The sequence below is a fragment of the Camelina sativa genome, chromosome 9 (genome assembly GCF_030686135.1).
Source record: "Camelina sativa cultivar CO46 ecotype springtype chromosome 9, ASM3068613v1".
Lineage (NCBI taxonomy): Eukaryota > Viridiplantae > Streptophyta > Magnoliopsida > Brassicales > Brassicaceae > Camelina > Camelina sativa.
The window spans coordinates 40,879,816-40,894,527 of record NC_141888.1 but is presented as its reverse complement, the minus strand read 5'-3'; the positions used below and the strand labels follow the sequence as shown (position 1 = coordinate 40,894,527).

General features: G+C 39.5%; 4 protein-coding genes across 17 annotated transcripts; 1 reads left to right on the top strand and 3 right to left on the bottom strand.

Moving 5' to 3' along the window:
• Positions 1-149: 149 nt before the first annotated feature.
• On the bottom strand, positions 150-4,005 carry LOC104714278 (magnesium transporter MRS2-10). 13 transcript variants are annotated; one of them, XM_087466251.1, is made up of 12 exons: positions 3,366-4,005; positions 2,634-3,250; positions 1,898-2,548; positions 1,772-1,813; positions 1,601-1,671; positions 1,349-1,529; positions 1,126-1,262; positions 1,010-1,044; positions 822-931; positions 605-694; positions 456-515; positions 150-329 (listed from the first exon to the last, which is right to left on the bottom strand). In XM_087466251.1, the coding sequence occupies exons 2-3, from the start codon at positions 3,228-3,230 to the stop codon at positions 2,138-2,140; spliced, it is 1,008 nt and encodes a 335-aa protein (XP_087322377.1). In that variant the 5' UTR covers positions 3,231-3,250; positions 3,366-4,005; the 3' UTR covers positions 150-329; positions 456-515; positions 605-694; positions 822-931; positions 1,010-1,044; positions 1,126-1,262; positions 1,349-1,529; positions 1,601-1,671; positions 1,772-1,813; positions 1,898-2,137. The 13 variants fall into 13 exon arrangements, with proteins under 13 accessions (XP_087322377.1, XP_010429886.1, XP_087322378.1 ...); XM_010431584.3 differs by having other exon boundaries at positions 605-665; XM_087466252.1 differs by having other exon boundaries at positions 605-665; positions 1,349-1,432; positions 3,366-3,751.
• LOC104714276 (vacuolar fusion protein CCZ1 homolog B) lies at positions 3,930-7,137 on the top strand. The gene is made up of 10 exons (XM_010431581.3): positions 3,930-4,337; positions 4,547-4,752; positions 4,904-4,997; positions 5,105-5,288; positions 5,372-5,481; positions 5,562-5,657; positions 5,886-6,311; positions 6,399-6,554; positions 6,661-6,875; positions 6,975-7,137. Exons 2-10 carry the CDS (start codon positions 4,571-4,573, stop codon positions 7,003-7,005), a joined length of 1,494 nt encoding a protein of 497 aa, XP_010429883.1. The 5' UTR covers positions 3,930-4,337; positions 4,547-4,570; the 3' UTR covers positions 7,006-7,137.
• A 129-nt stretch (positions 7,138-7,266) lies between these two features.
• LOC104714277 (chaperone protein dnaJ 8, chloroplastic) lies at positions 7,267-8,515 on the bottom strand. Its single transcript, XM_010431582.2, has 3 exons — positions 7,988-8,515; positions 7,781-7,849; positions 7,267-7,656 (listed from the first exon to the last, which is right to left on the bottom strand). The coding sequence occupies exons 1-3, from the start codon at positions 8,225-8,227 to the stop codon at positions 7,474-7,476; spliced, it is 492 nt and encodes a 163-aa protein (XP_010429884.1). The 5' UTR covers positions 8,228-8,515; the 3' UTR covers positions 7,267-7,473.
• Positions 8,516-10,644: 2,129 nt separating this feature from the next.
• Positions 10,645-14,700, bottom strand: LOC104714275 (uncharacterized). Of its 2 annotated transcripts, XM_087466240.1 has the most exons (8): positions 13,195-14,694; positions 12,893-13,082; positions 12,548-12,651; positions 12,332-12,428; positions 11,927-12,228; positions 11,462-11,767; positions 10,874-11,233; positions 10,645-10,774 (listed from the first exon to the last, which is right to left on the bottom strand). In XM_087466240.1, the coding sequence occupies exons 1-7, from the start codon at positions 14,533-14,535 to the stop codon at positions 10,886-10,888; spliced, it is 2,688 nt and encodes an 895-aa protein (XP_087322366.1). In that variant the 5' UTR covers positions 14,536-14,694; the 3' UTR covers positions 10,645-10,774; positions 10,874-10,885. The 2 variants fall into 2 exon arrangements, with proteins under 2 accessions (XP_087322366.1, XP_087322365.1); XM_087466239.1 differs by having other exon boundaries at positions 10,645-11,233; positions 13,195-14,700.
• Positions 14,701-14,712: the final 12 nt, after the last annotated feature.

Sequence of the window (14,712 nt, the reverse complement as noted above, 5' to 3'; positions counted from 1 at the left end):
TGGGCTTCCTTTCTCCACTTCATAGGTAGTTTCCATAGTTGTATAACTTCAGTTTCGTTGGATGGCTATAATTTCGTTTTATCACTTCACTAGTTACTGCTGCTGTATATGAGAATTATCCTCTCTATTCGGTGTATATAGCTTGTGAATTTTTATAATTGTAGGATTAGTTTAATGATTTTGTATGTAACTGTAGTAACTTTCCATGATTTTCCTAGTTTTCCTTTTTTCAAATTAATTTCTCTCGAGCTTAATAGCTTATATAGCAGTCTATTACTACCATAAGCGGGGACAGCTATGATCGGATCATAAATCCGCTTCCAAAACACCTGCAAGACGAAGAAACTTACTTAGGGGAACAAAACAAAAGAAATTCAGAGACGCGTTAGGAAGACGAATAACAGAAGGGATAGAGGGACACATGAAACTCAACTGATATCATCAGTTATACTAACCTGACAGTCGGCTTAGATCCATCATTGTTGCAGTTGTCATACTTCCAAGCAATCAATTCCCTGAAATTTGATCCCAAGTATTGTTACTCACTGTCTGCAATCAGGTTAGTGACCAGTTTATGAGATGAAAAAGAATGTGAGAAACGTACCCATTCTGCAAACGTATTGGCATCATGCTCCTCATGGCCTAAAGAACCTGGCATGGTTTTCCTGCAAGTGTATACATGCAAGTAAAATACCTATAAATAAACCAAAACAATTATAAGGACAATGGGTATGCATGTTGGCACCAGGAAAAGTGTAAAACTCATTCCTCTAACCACTGAAGTTATGATGATTCTAGAAGCATAGGCAATAATAGTTTACCTGGCATCTGAGTAAATCCCGAGCCTAATTAAGGCCCTTGGTTGTGAACATAAACCGCAAGCGCTATAATACCAGAAGGGAAAAGTTGACTTATTTCGCACCAGACTTCCCTGGAAAACAGATTTGAGGAAGATAACAGCCAGCAAAACTGCAGAACAAGTAAGGAATCACAAACAAGTGTTTAATACCTTGTTGTCACGAGCAATTTCAGCCCAAAAATCATCTGAGGAACAAAATCGAGATTTCAGTAGTGTGAAGAACAGTATAAACTCATAAATCAAATAAAACTGTTATATCAGATTACCTTTTTTTTTTTTTTTTTTTTGTCAAGCATTATATTATATTACCTCGGCGTCATCAAACTTAAGCAGAGTAATAACCAAAAGATGCTATATTCCCAAGATGCTCCACAATGGCATAACGATGGTATTTTGTAGAAACCTGAAGAAACAAAATGATAACATGTTGGGATGTTAAGACATGGAAATCTCAAGAACATTTTATGGAACCAAAAGGTGGTCACTTACTTGGGAATCTTGGTTACTGCTCAATACTCATGTAAGGGGAGCAAGAGTCCAACTCCAAAGGGAACTCGACACATGTTTGGGTATCTTCTTCATAGTATGTAATATCATTAGAAAAGAGAAAAAACGTACCTAGTTGCTGTTCGAAGTAGCTCATAAACCATGTCTAACAGAAGTGCACATACTGATTATCAAAAAAATCACAAACAAATGAGAATGAAATGAACATATGAAGAAAGGTTACTGGCGAGTTACCTGTTACTGCAGTATGAGGTTTATTCTCTATTCAGTCTTTTCCAATAACCATGTTGGCTCCATAAGCAAAGCTGCAAATTGAAAACATAATCAGAATACTTAAAAAACCATAATTCACAAGACATATCTTAAGATAAAGTTTCAATCAAAGATCGGAAGCATGCTCTGCACCTCAAAACAAATAATTGGTTGCCGCCAAAATCAGACTGAGACCTGCAAAGACAAAACAAAGCACAGTTATGTTACAAAAAAATGAGAATGAAATGAACAGATGAATAATGGTTACTGTTGAGTTACCTGTGAGACCTTTGGCAAGTTGTGTAGCTATAAGTGGACTTGCCAACACAAGCTGTTCCGCAAACAGGTATGACAAGAGGCACTTGGGAAAAGATGATCGAACAAGACAAAAACATATGAAGCGAATTACTTTGTCATCATGCTGTAATAATTAGTGTACTGAGTCTTCCCCAATAACCACGTCGGTCCATAAGCAAGCTGCAGATTGAAATCATCATTAGAATACTAAAAAAACATAATTCACATCTCTAGCTCCTCTATATTCTCTGTCGCGCCTTCTGAGCTCCTAGCACTGTCATGTCGGCTCCTTACAATGCTCAAGCTTTTCTCAAGTCTACGTGTCTCAGGAGGAGAAGAAACAGGAGAAACTGGTGCAGACAGAGAAACACAATCATTCGATCGGTAAACAGGTAAAGACTGATCACCAAATAAAGATCCTTCCATTCTCTTCTTCTTCTCTGTTAGGTACATTTCCGCCATATCCCCATCATCGTCCATTAGCTGTTCAATCTCATCCCGAACCTTTTGAACTCTTCTCGTTAATGCTACAAGTCTGCTCTTTAGTCTACGCGCACGCTCCAGGTTTAAAGTACTGATCTTTGAGGTAAGCTCATCCAATAATGGGTATGCCTCAATCTCTAACTCTGAAGCCTACAACAAAGGGTTAAAAGTAAAATCTAACTATTAATGCAGAGCATACACTAAATTCAATTTAAGTTCTGAATCGATCACTGACCTGGGAATCAAGGAAGGTACAAGCAGCTTCAAGGGCAACTTCAAGAGCCCTAAACTCGAAAGGTAAATAATCAGGGGATGAGTTCTGAAAGACATTGTCTAAACTCCTACTCCTACTCCTCCTGGTGAATTCAAGAGTGTCCTGATTCCAAACCTCAGTAACAGAACTCGCCTTTAGTCTCTGCTGCAGCTCAACAACATACCGAAGCACATAGTTGTCAAGGGAATTCAAGAGCAAAACCTCATCAGCAGTAATGATACAACGGATCTGCTCCAAGTTAACAACAATAGCCTTCTCTCTGCCAAGGATAGTGGAGGGATAGACAAACAAAGGATCAAGGAGCCTTAAATCACGAGCAGGCAAATCACATCTACGCATCATAGTGAACTTATCGACCTCAATGAGCTGAGAATTGGCAAAAGTATCAACACGAATCCAAGACTTGAGGCCTTGGCCACGCTTCTTGAGACCCAAAACATCAAGTCCAAGGAGAGGTTGTCTCCCTGATGGAGAAGGACGAGAAGCTGCTGCATCCCCTCTAAGGTTAATAGCTGAAGCAGGTCTTGGAGGAAGCAAACGCTCTTTGAGCTCAGACATTGTTGCCAATACTCCAGATACTGAAACAAAACCGAATCAAGTACACAAAAATGAAACAGTTACAAGGGTCTATCTGTCTGATGCAGAGATGCAATAATAGAAAATCAAAAGTAAGTAGAGGAAGAAGTTTCAAACCTCTACCAGTTAAAGGAAACCAAGACCTATCTCGGTGTTGTAACTCTATCACACAAGGCAAAAGATCAGAAAGCGATTCAGAGTTATAAAAGTTTCCACTTTCAAAACCCACGACGAGTCATCGAATCGTATTTGGATAACAGAATCAAATGGATCGTCTCGAGACCATAAAACAGAGAAAAATCCACACAAAAAAACTCCGTACGAAGAAACCCTAAAAACTATAAATTCGAAAGGGGATTGTGGGAATGAATGAATGAATGACTTGGTTTGAGTAAATGCGAAGAAGAAGAAGCAAAAAGTAAGAAACTTTTTGGTTTGGCCCTTTGTGCTGAGTTGTTGGATACTTTACTTGGATAGTTGGATTAAAGAGAAAGAGAGAGGTTAATATGCAAACCGATTCTTAACTAATTTATATTGGTTTAGTAAGTAGACTCATCTGAGATTGACCGGTTTAACACAACTTCCATTTATCATAAAATTGCTACTTAATGCATTAATTCATCAATTAGTGGTTGTTATTCATAGATATGATAGATTGAGGAGACATAATCAAATTATTCCAGGGGGTATAGTATAGTTAAGGTGACAACGTGCGGTTACAAAAATCTAAAACCAAAAAAAAAAAAAAAAAAAAAAAGAGAGCGAATCATTGGAAAACACACAATTGATGATGACGTAAGCCGATGAGAATCTGAAGATCCTCTCTACGACCCGAGTCCATTTATTAGACCCGGTGACCCGTTTACCTGGTTCTTTTCCTCTCTCACCACATCCCCTACCTTACCTAAATGCTAAAGACGCTACGTCGAGTTTTGCTGCTAATTGGAGGATTCGGCTCGATCTGAATCCACAATCAATCATCAGATATCAACTTTGCGATTCTCGTTTATTGAACTAATTGCGATTATTGAAGGTTGATCATCACTCCCTTGGACCTTTGTTTCTTTGGCTTCATCCATCCTCTCAAAGGTAATCACTTTCCCCTAATTTATATGAATTTCGCTATTTTCTCGACGAAATTTATCAACTTGCAATGATCTGAACCCCCCAAATCCGTAATTTTTCTACAATAGCTATAGGCTTCTCTCATGATGATCTTTATTTTACCTCATTAAAGTTATGAACTTTGAGATACAGAGTTAGTATTATTGCCTGATTTCCGATATGTTCTTTTTAAGGTGTTGAATGAGCTCTGAGAAGGTATGGGAATGGCGTCCATGAGCTCTACTGGTGAAAGCCTTCGTCTTTGCGTCTTTGACTTGACTAGAGGCCAAAACGAAGGTCAGGAACTCGACAAGATCTTGTTCTTTTATCCTCCTGATCTTACCTTTTCGACTCAGCTATCTGTTATTGGCCTCAGCGAAGGGCTTATCACGTTCACCAGGTCAGCTACTAGTGTGTTTTTTCTTTTTCCTTCTTTACAGAAATGTTCTAGCTGTTGTTTGTCTCATGCTCACATTAGTCTTTTGTGTTATTTTAGCTTTGCTTGTAATTTTGGGTGTTTCTGAGACGTGGTTTATGGAACTTAAATGCAGACTTTTCTCTCCGGAGGCAGCTTGTGAAGTAATAGAAGCAGAGAGACATTCCCATGTTTTCTATGAAGCCGAGCCCGATATATGGATGGTCATGGTACAACATTCTCAACTCTTTCACTTGTTTTTGGCACTTGAATCAATCGCACTTTTTATTCATATGCATAAGCAGAACAAAGTCTTATCTGTCTAAGATTTTGCTAGGTTGTGGAGAAAAATAAGGACATTGAAGCCGTATGGAGGGTTGATGCATTGCGGAGAGTGCTTAAGGAAGTGCACTCTCTCTTTGTTATGTTTCACGGGTCTATTAGGGCATTGCTTGAAAAAGAACCAACTGGAGGACTTATAAGATCGCACTTGTATCCATTCATCACAGACTATTTAAATGGTAAGCAATATCCACCAAATCTTACCCCATTGAATCCCTGAGTCACATTAGCACTTCTCAAAAGGTTTTCTGTTTTGGGGCAGATCTTTTTGTTGGTAAGAAACATCAGTTACCTTCCTTCCGTGAAACTTTGAAACAGCGTGGAACAGTTCAGATGCTAACTCTCGCAAGAGATGCCGCACTTGAAGTTCAGGTTTGTTGCTCCCTCAGATGATCTGTTTCGCTATAACACAATAGTTCACTATTTTGACTAGTATTTATTTAGATGTACAGTCTCTCGTCGGAGTGCTAGATTCATGTGCTGGGACTGTTCGATGCCATTCTGTGATTTTATTTCATGATCTACTGGTGTCAACAACTCTCTCACCTGTAAGTTTTCAAATCCCTCACTCGCAGTATTCATTTTAGCCAAGATTGTTGAGTTGATAAGATTCTTAAACTGTCGTGGTATCTGTAGACTACATTGTCCACTAATACACTAGTCTTCAAAAGAGTTTTAGTCTTCAAAAGAGTTTTAGCAACCCCATATAAACAAGACTATGTTGTCCACTAATACTAAAGAGTTTTAGTCTTTTTCATCTCTCTCTGGTTTGTCAGGATGATACCGTCGACTTGTTTGCATTTTCTGTCATGAGATTGACCACAAACGCACTATCCTCTGGCACAAGTTCCTGGTCATATCTACGCAAGGGATCCGGTCCACCTCAAATATCTTCTAGATCTACATCTGGCACCCCTCGTGGTTCAAGAGGTACATTGCCTTCAGGAAATGGTAGTAACACAAGTCGTGTTATTAGACCATTGCAGCACGATAAGTGGTCAAAAGGGAAAGACGGGTTTCTTGTAACTGATATATGGGGTACAGATGCAACCCCAACAATTTTGCTACAGAAGACCCAAGAAAGAGTTTACCTTTTGACTTATCAATACAAAAGTCTCACCTTAGTTCTTCTCGTGCCTATCGCTGCAATTGTTAATGGAGAGCTGGACATCTCATTCGTGAAGCAGCAAGTTATTGAAAATGTTAGCTCAACTCTGTAAACCCTCTCTTGCTTCATTGTAAAATCTTTTCAGACTCCATCGCTCATCATCTCTTTGAATTTTTTGCAGGCGTCGGCGAAAGTCGTGAAAGTCGAAGAGAAGCTATCGAAAGGATGGGGCGGTGAGAACGCTTACCATGTAAGCGGTTACCGTTACTTGCTAGTTGATAATGACATGGAAGTTTCGAGAGCTTCACCACCAGGAAAGGTAGCAACACTAGCAAAGGTGAGAGAACTCCCATCAATCATATTCATATACTGCAATCTCGTTAGTCGCATAAACGAAGACAAGAGTGTATCAAAAATTCACAAAGTTGTCTTTGATTTCGTAGGAGTCTTTGCTTGCACTAAACAAGCTAAGGGAAGAAGTGGATACAGAAAAGAGCCGCTCGAAGCAAGAGAAAGACATGGAAATATGCATTCGGGCAAAGAACAACGCGTGGGCGATCGCGCGTGTAAGCAAAGGTAAAGAGCTTTACATGGCTTTAGAGAAGGCAAGTGAGACTCTTCTTGATGCTACAGACTCTGTCCAAAGGTTCAGCAACAGGTATTGAGTTTTTTTTAGTAACTAGTACTAAAGTTACCAAGAATCGAGTTTTCCAATTCAAAAAAGAAAAACGAAATGAATGTTGCAAATTTATTTCAGGTACTGCAGCGGAGCATTCTCTATGGACTAGACCTCAGCAATTGTTTTGTTTGTTTTAAATTCTTATAGAAGTTGCAAAGGAAAGTGTTTTTGAAGTATTTTTGAGATGTGTTTATAAAGAAACCGTTACAAGGAAGAATGAGAATTTGGTGACTTTTGTCTACATCTAAAGAGTAAACGTGGAACTTGACTCTTGACCCTAGACGGTTTGAAAAAGTCAGAAACAAAGACTTTTAGATTACTTGCAAATTCAGGAAAGCTAGAAACACTTTCAATTATGAATGTTTAGAGATTTTTTTTACAACGAAGGAGAAATTACTTTATTCACATTTTTCTTAAAGCAATCATTGGAGGAGACAAATTTCACCTAATTTACATTGTGCTTTCTCCAAGTCTCTCTCTCTTCTCTGATTGTTGTTATTTATATACATAACATTTTCACAATTGGATGATTACGAAATTAGTGGGGGAATCTTTGGTTTTGTTTTGTCGAGAATGATCAAGCGTAAGGATTAACATGAGAGGAGTAGTCACGGGTCCCTGCTCCCTCCCAACCCATCCATTCCTCCCACGTGTCGCAGTCTGGATCATTCATTCCGTTCAATCCTTCGTCATATACATCGAACGGCTCAAATTCCTCCGTCGTCCCGTCCATCTGATTCTTTATTTGCTTCAACACAATCTTTCATATCATACCAAAAACAAAACAAAAACAAAAAAATATCAGTTTCTATTACAAAACTGGATTTTAAGTTTAATTTAACCCAAAAAAAGATAAGAAGTTGCTTTCATGAACACACACTTACATCGTAAGCTTCGTTGATTGTCTGAAACTGTACACCACAATTGCTTCCTCTGCAAACATCAGGATGATACTGCAACAATCAAATCAGACAACAAAAATAATTAAAAAAAAAATTAAAGAAACCCAGATAATCAAAATCGAATCTTTCGTTTTTTATGCAACAAAGTTCATCACAGATCCAAAAAGATGGAGCTAAAAAAGGACATACCTTCTTGGCGAGTTGTCTGAAAGCTTTCTTGACCTCGTATTCAGACGAATCGGGTCGGATCTTAAGAGTCTTATACGGATCCATTACAGAAGATGAAGAACAAACGACTTTTGTTCTGTTGAGGATCTTCGTGTCCTTTCTTCTGCTGTTTTTCAATAGAAGCGATGATGAAGTTGATGAAAACGACGATCCTGGTAGACCCGAGAATCCGTTTCCTCCGATCGTCAAAGCAATAGTCATGTTTAGGTGTTCACAAGATTGGAATCAAGCAGATAATTCAAAAAGATTATGATTTGTAGAAAGTGAAATAAAGGGAGAGATTTTTTTTTATTACTGGGGAAGGTTTCAATAATGGATTTAATGGATTGGATAAAAAGAGAAAGAGAGAAGAAAAGGATTATTTATAAAGAGGGGAACTGAGCGGTGACTCATTCTTTTGTCATCTCAAAAGTGTCCTTATCCATAACGCTACCCGATTTTACGGCCAAATGTTCTTTTTTTACTATTCTTAAATATAAAAAATTATCCATTCCTACTTTTTGTCATTATGTTTTTAAAATTGTTAAATTTTATTATCCAAAAATAAAATTAAAAAAAAGGCATCTGTACTGTGTTTTGTTTTGAGGTCTAAAATCTGGTGTGTTTTTTTTTTTTTTTTAACAAAATGTGAAAGAAGAAGGAAAATGGTTGACAGGTTGGTGCTTGGCAGGTTCCACTTTCAAAACCAACGACGAGTCATCGAATCGTATTTGGATAACAGAATCAAATGGATCGTCTCGAGACCATAAAACAGAGAAAATCCACACAAAAAAACTCCGACGAAGAAACCCTAGAAACTAAGTCCCCTTTCTCTCTCCTCCCCTTTCTCTCTTTCTTCTCTCTAAAAAACCTAAACCTAATTTTTGCGCCGCCGTCTTTCCGGTTGCCCTTCCGGCATCGGAGAAGGCTTTTCTTCTGTCATCGTCATCCTCTGTGAGGTGGTCCTTCGTCTCCGGTCTGGTTCTCTCTTGATGGTGGTTTCCGGTGTTGTCCCGACGCGTGAAGCGGACTCTTCATTAGAGGGATCTGTTAGTGAAGGTTCGAAGGAGTTGCTTGAGGACGGCTTCTTGTTCGTGGCTGGAGTCGGCAGATCGGGGCTGAAGACTCTGTGCGTTAGGATTCGCCGGTGGGTTCGTTGGCTTCGGTGAGAAGTGAGAGCCGTAGTCTCTCTTTGGTGAGCTCCGGGGGTCAGATCTGGTGTTTCTCTCACTGGATCCTGACTTCTCTCCGTCCAGCCGAGGCGTCACGTTACAGATCGGATTTGGCTTTGACAGGTAGGTTGGGCGGTTCTTCATTGTGGGCCTTGAATCTACAAGGGGAAGGCAGTGGTGGGTGGTTTGCATCTCCGGCAACAGAGGCGTGGTTTTCTCTTCCTTTGATGCAGCTGTGGCTTCGGTTTGGTAGGTCGGGAAGCTTCTAGATCAAGCCGCGTTTGTTCGCGGTGGAGCTTTCCCTTGGTTCACCCTTCCAATAGAAGCTGTGGTTGCGGCGGAAGTCGGAGGAAGACAGGAGGGTAAATGTTGCATCGTTGCGGTGGTTAACCTAGATGTTTCGGCATCCTTAGGGGCTATCATGGGTCCCGGGTTATAGAGGATGGATTGAGCCATCATCCTCTGTAAAACGCCATGATTTTGTGTCCACCAGACCGGATTGAAGCAAATCTACCTTGAAGTTGCGGTGGTCGCCGGAGCTGGAGGAAGCGTGTTAGATCTGAGTGAGCGGGTTGCTAGGCATGGGACCTGACTTCGCGGAGCCTAAGATCGGTTGATTGAGCATGTCGGAGGATCTGTAGCGGGTCAGGTGGTTCACCAATGAGGAATCCGAAACAGAGTTTGGTTGCTTCTGTCAAGGGTTCCGATTTGGTGTGACCGCCGCAAAGCTGTGGATCCTGCAACCACCGACGTTCATGTTCGAGCTTCTGTCTCAAGGTCATTCAGCAGGATCCGATCATTTTTTTTTTCCAGCGACGGCAACGTCCTCCGTTTCTCTCTTTTTGTAACTGTTGAAACCATGTAATTTTTCAAGGCCAAGCCCATTTTTTGAGAAGGCCCATTAATTTTAATATAAAATTTTATTAAAAAAAAAAAAAAAAAAAAAAAAATGTTTTTAAAATTCTAATCAAAGTACTATTCAGTTTTTCTTTACTAATTAAGTACTATGTTTTAGTTACCTGTGGGTTAGTAGTTTAGTTTCACACAAAACTAATAGCACCCTAGATCTGTTTTTTTTTTGTTTCTTTTTCTTTTTAGAAATAATTATAAATATAACAACCATTAGCACGAATTGAGAAGCTTTTTTTTTACCACAGATGAAGAAATCATTTCTACAGATATTTGTTTTTTGAAATAGATATATTGACTTTCACATCAGGAATAAAGACCGATGATAATATCCGTTCTTATCCAAAACATTTGAAGGACTAAATATACGAAAAAAAAGATTCCTTCACAATTTGATACTTCAAAAATATCACATCACAACACGCAAATAAATTTGGATCACAAAATGTACCAAAAATAATATCACATTCGTCTTTAAACATTCTAGTACAACTGATATTACGTTTAGACGTTTACTAGTGCAAAGCTATTATTATAGAACTTGGCTAATTTTCCCTGTAAGAAAAAAACACAGCAAGCTATATAAGCTATATAAACAACGTCTATGAAATTTGAAGAACAACACAAGAAAAAACCATTTCCGTTCACAACCTTGATTGTCTAGCTAGTCTCTTGTTATCAGCTTAATCTGTAATTGATATGCAAGGAACAGAACAAGATATTGCTCACTGAATAATCCAAAACAAGATGTGAAAATTTCAAGAATTTTTTGGTGGAGATAACAAACCGAACACAAGTCTCAAGATCTTCTTCTTCGCTTCCTCCTCTCTCTGTCGCTTTCATCCGAACTAGAAGAAGAGGATGATTCTGACTCAGATTCAGACTCGGAACCAGAACTGTCAGATCCAGATGATGATCCTGATTCTGCAACTTGCTTCTGCTGTTGCATGATCAGGCGTGGCATGTTCTTCAGATACTCTCTCAGGTTCTCTGTGATGCCTCCAAGACCAATGGATGTAAAGAAGTTGATTGCAAACCTCGTGTTCTTTGGATTATCTTTAGGGAAGATAGATTCAAGTGATTCCTGCATCGTTGGATCCTGAAGCCTCTCATTTAGCAGCCTAATCCCCAAGTGCTCTGATAATTCCTGCAATCCATGCAAAGTTGTAACCAAATCAGCACAACAGTCTCAAAAACCAATTTCCACACCTTCACAAAATTTATCCATAGTTTCATAATGAATAGTATGAACAAGTAATTAATCAATCACATCAACCTATCTCTAATCAAATTAATGAGATAAGCAGCTCTGAACATAGTAAAATGAGTTTCATTTTCATGAAATGGTGAAATGAGGTTTGAGGATTCTAGTTACCTGGAAAAGGATCTTAATAAAGATACGAGATGAGGAAGTTGTATCCTCCTCAGTTAACCGAATGTAGGCAAGCACATGCCAGGGGAGAGCATCTGTGCCCAGTAAATGGGCAAAAAACTTGGCCACGTTACGCAACTTGTTTGTCTCAAGACGGTGAATCATGGAATACTGCTGAACAAAACATTTCTCAAAATTCTCTTGATGAATTTTGTTGATCATGCAGAAACGCTGACCCAACAACCCGTAGTAACGCAGATAAGTTCTCTCCTGAGAGCAACATTCCAGGAGCATTATGCATAGTTCCATCTGCAACATTGATTAGATAAAGAATTTTATAAGACTTGTGTACTTCCAGCAAGTCACAGATTTTACGATGGATTAATATCAAATTAAACAATAAAACATAAAAGTAAAAGTAAAAGAAGCACAGGTAAGTAAAGATTATCAGAGTTTGGAAGAAGTTACCTCTTGACCAGGTTCAAGCTTAATTTTAAGTAATTTGTGACCTGCTTCCTCAAAATCAACACTGGACATTATGGTCAGGTAGATTGTCCTCCTAAGATTAACAAGATTAGTCTCTGTCTCGTCTCTTATTCTCATTTGCTCTTCATCTTCTTCATCAGAATCATCTTCCTCCTCATCATCAGCCTCTGAACTAGCATCAGAGCCATCTTCATCCTCAGACTCCTCCTCACCGAGTAACTCTTTCTTCAGCGCCTCGTATTTCTTTTCGTTCTCAACGAAGTCAGGATCAGGTTTGAAAATATCTGCAATCAGAAAAATGTCGAATTAAGAGCTGTTTCGGTAATTCCAAAATAGTAACCTCTCTGTAAAGCATGGGGTAAAATTAATATACAATACCAAGCTTACCAAGAGCAGTTTCAGGATCAAGTTCCTGATCAAGAGAGATATCGTGTGAATATTTTTCTTCAACGAGATCTAGCTCAGGACGAACGGCCGGATGTCCCTGAAAGTAAACAATCAACAAGATTTATGAGCTTTATGCTATCCATGACAATAAGCATACTGTTATATCTACAACCCATAATATCAGATTAAAACTTAATGAGTCAAGGAGTATGTTACCTGAAATTTCGCTTTCCTAGTAGCATAGAGACTTTCAATCAAGTACTGAACTCTCTTATCTATCTCTCCCTCGTGCAGTATACCACGAAACCGCTCAAAAATCCCTGCATTAACAACTGGAAGAGCTTAGAAACACAAATAAAAGGAAGAGCGGTGGTAATATAGAGCATATATGCCATGAAAAGTTGTTGAAGTTTAAAATGAAACAGCTAAGACACACAACAAAACTTTAACATCATCCTTTTCCAATCGTCATTGACTTGTGAAAGAATTAGATGCATTAATGTTTCTTCAACATAACAAAACAACTTATCCAACAAAAAGAGAGGTTGAAAGGATTTTTACCATGCAATCCTTTTGGTGTAACGTCTTGAAGCATCGCACCACAATCCGTCACAAACCCAACAGCCACCTCGACACTGTCATCAGTTGGGCTTCCCAGAAGTAGAGTAAGTAACTCAAGTGCTATGATCTCCTCAGCGACTTGCTGGTTTACTAGATGTGCTATAAATTTTACAGCAGCAAGCAATTGAGGCTGCCAAAACAAATATGATACATAACAATGTATAAATATGATATATATATATATATAAATCAAAATACTTGAGAAAACTTTTAGATTCGGAAAGCAAAAAAATAAGACAAACCTTGTCGTTACGCTTATACGCTCTCTTAAGCTGCAAAACGACCCTTTTCAAAAGAAGTTCAGCAACTTCCGGGAATTTGGCGTTAATAACAGCGACTAAAGCTGCAAAGACATCAGTGAATCCAGGAGATGCCATTTGAGACTTCATACATGAACGGCAGAAAAGTCCCCTTCCTCTGATGAGATTTTCGGCAAACAGTTCAGGGATTATGTTCTTGATGTTGCTAGCATTAACCTTATTCACAAGCCCATTAATACTTTTACGGAGAGCATCCCATGTAAGCCGTTGATACTCAACGCTGCTCTTATCTTCCACCTCCTTCATCATGCGTGCTAGCTTAAATGGAGGAATATAGACTCCTCCTGTTTTTCCCAAGGCCATAGCATTGCTCTCAGATGGATTGAGTTCAGCCAACTTGGGCTTTGGAACCTCAATCTTCTCTTCCCTTCTACTGCTATCTTCCTTTCTCACCTTGTCCCTTTGACTATCATCATATCTATCATTGCGTCTCCTGTCTCTATCATCGTCCCTCCGACTCCTATCTCTTCTTTCAATTTCTCTACGCCGACTCCCATTCTCATGCCCATCATTCAAGTCTCTGTCCCTCCGATCCCTCTTTAAGAGACCTTCATTACCTCTATCATTCCTCTCTTTTCCTCTTCTCTCACTCCTAATCTCACCTTCTTCATCGTCGTCAGATGCTCGATGATCCCTATGTTTCCTCTCGCTTCTTTCTCCCCTACCTCTTCTACTCCTCTGCCTATCATCTTCTTCATCAGAAGGTTTATCTGCTAGGACTCTACTACCCCTATGACTCCTCTCTCTACCCTGTTTCTCCATAACTTTGGGGCTTCTCTTCCTACTTCTCCGTTCATCAGCATCTTCATCTTCCAAACCTCTACGAGTCTTTCTTCCATCTTCAGTATCCTTTGAAAGATGCTTCTCACTTTCTTCATCAGAAGAAGTGTCAGCTCTAACCCTATCCTTATTTCTTCCCTTACTGACTACTCTCCTCTCACCATCAGCATCACTATCTACCTCAATTCTTTTACCTCTATCATCCTCAGAACCAGTTCTTCTGGCTAATTCTTCATCATCAGAAGAAGTCTCTTTTCTGACCTTATTATCTCCACGGCGTTTCTCAGCATCGGCGACACCAGCACCAATCTCAAGATCTCGTCGCGAGCCCTTGTGGTCCTCGTCATCAGAAACCCTAGCGCGACGAGAAACATCTTCAGTCTCAATCCTCGATCGCCTAACATCGGGGCTTCTCTCTCGTCTTCTCCTATCCCTTCTTCTAACTCTCTCGTCTTCCTCGGAGGAACTATCGTGCCTACCCATAGAAATCGAACTGCGAATGAAGCAAGAACCCTACTGAGAGAGAGAGAGAGAGATCTGAATCGGCGGGCGAGCAAAAGTGATAGAGAGAGAGAGAGAGGGACTGGGGGAAATAAATCTTCTTCTATTTGGGTTTTTGTTACGCCGACACGGTGTCCTTTTATCAGTGCTCGAAACGGC

Bases quoted from the DNA above. Each gene is read 5' to 3' on its own strand.
- LOC104714275 (XM_087466239.1), bottom strand. From the start codon at position 14,535: ATGGGTAGGCACGATAGTTCCTCCGAGGAAGACGAGAGAGTTAGAAGA. The intron at 13,083-13,194 runs GTTTGTCTTATT...TTGTTTTGGCAG, and splicing joins CGTATAAGCGTAACGACAAG to CCTCAATTGCTTGCTGCTGT. The intron at 12,652-12,892 runs GTAAAAATCCTT...TTGTTAATGCAG, and splicing joins TACACCAAAAGGATTGCATG to GGATTTTTGAGCGGTTTCGT.
- LOC104714278 (XM_087466246.1), bottom strand. From the start codon at position 3,230: ATGTCTGAGCTCAAAGAGCGTTTGCTTCCTCCAAGACCTGCTTCAGCT. The intron at 2,549-2,633 runs GTCAGTGATCGA...CCTTTGTTGTAG, and splicing joins GTACCTTCCTTGATTCCCAG to GCTTCAGAGTTAGAGATTGA.
- LOC104714277 (XM_010431582.2), bottom strand. From the start codon at position 8,227: ATGACTATTGCTTTGACGATCGGAGGAAACGGATTCTCGGGTCTACCA. The intron at 7,850-7,987 runs GTATGTCCTTTT...TGATTGTTGCAG, and splicing joins TCAGACAACTCGCCAAGAAG to TATCATCCTGATGTTTGCAG. The intron at 7,657-7,780 runs GTAAGTGTGTGT...ATGATATGAAAG, and splicing joins CAATCAACGAAGCTTACGAT to ATTGTGTTGAAGCAAATAAA.
- LOC104714276 (XM_010431581.3), top strand. From the start codon at position 4,571: ATGGGAATGGCGTCCATGAGCTCTACTGGTGAAAGCCTTCGTCTTTGC. The intron at 4,753-4,903 runs GTCAGCTACTAG...ACTTAAATGCAG, and splicing joins GGGCTTATCACGTTCACCAG to ACTTTTCTCTCCGGAGGCAG. The intron at 5,658-5,885 runs GTAAGTTTTCAA...CTGGTTTGTCAG, and splicing joins TGTCAACAACTCTCTCACCT to GATGATACCGTCGACTTGTT.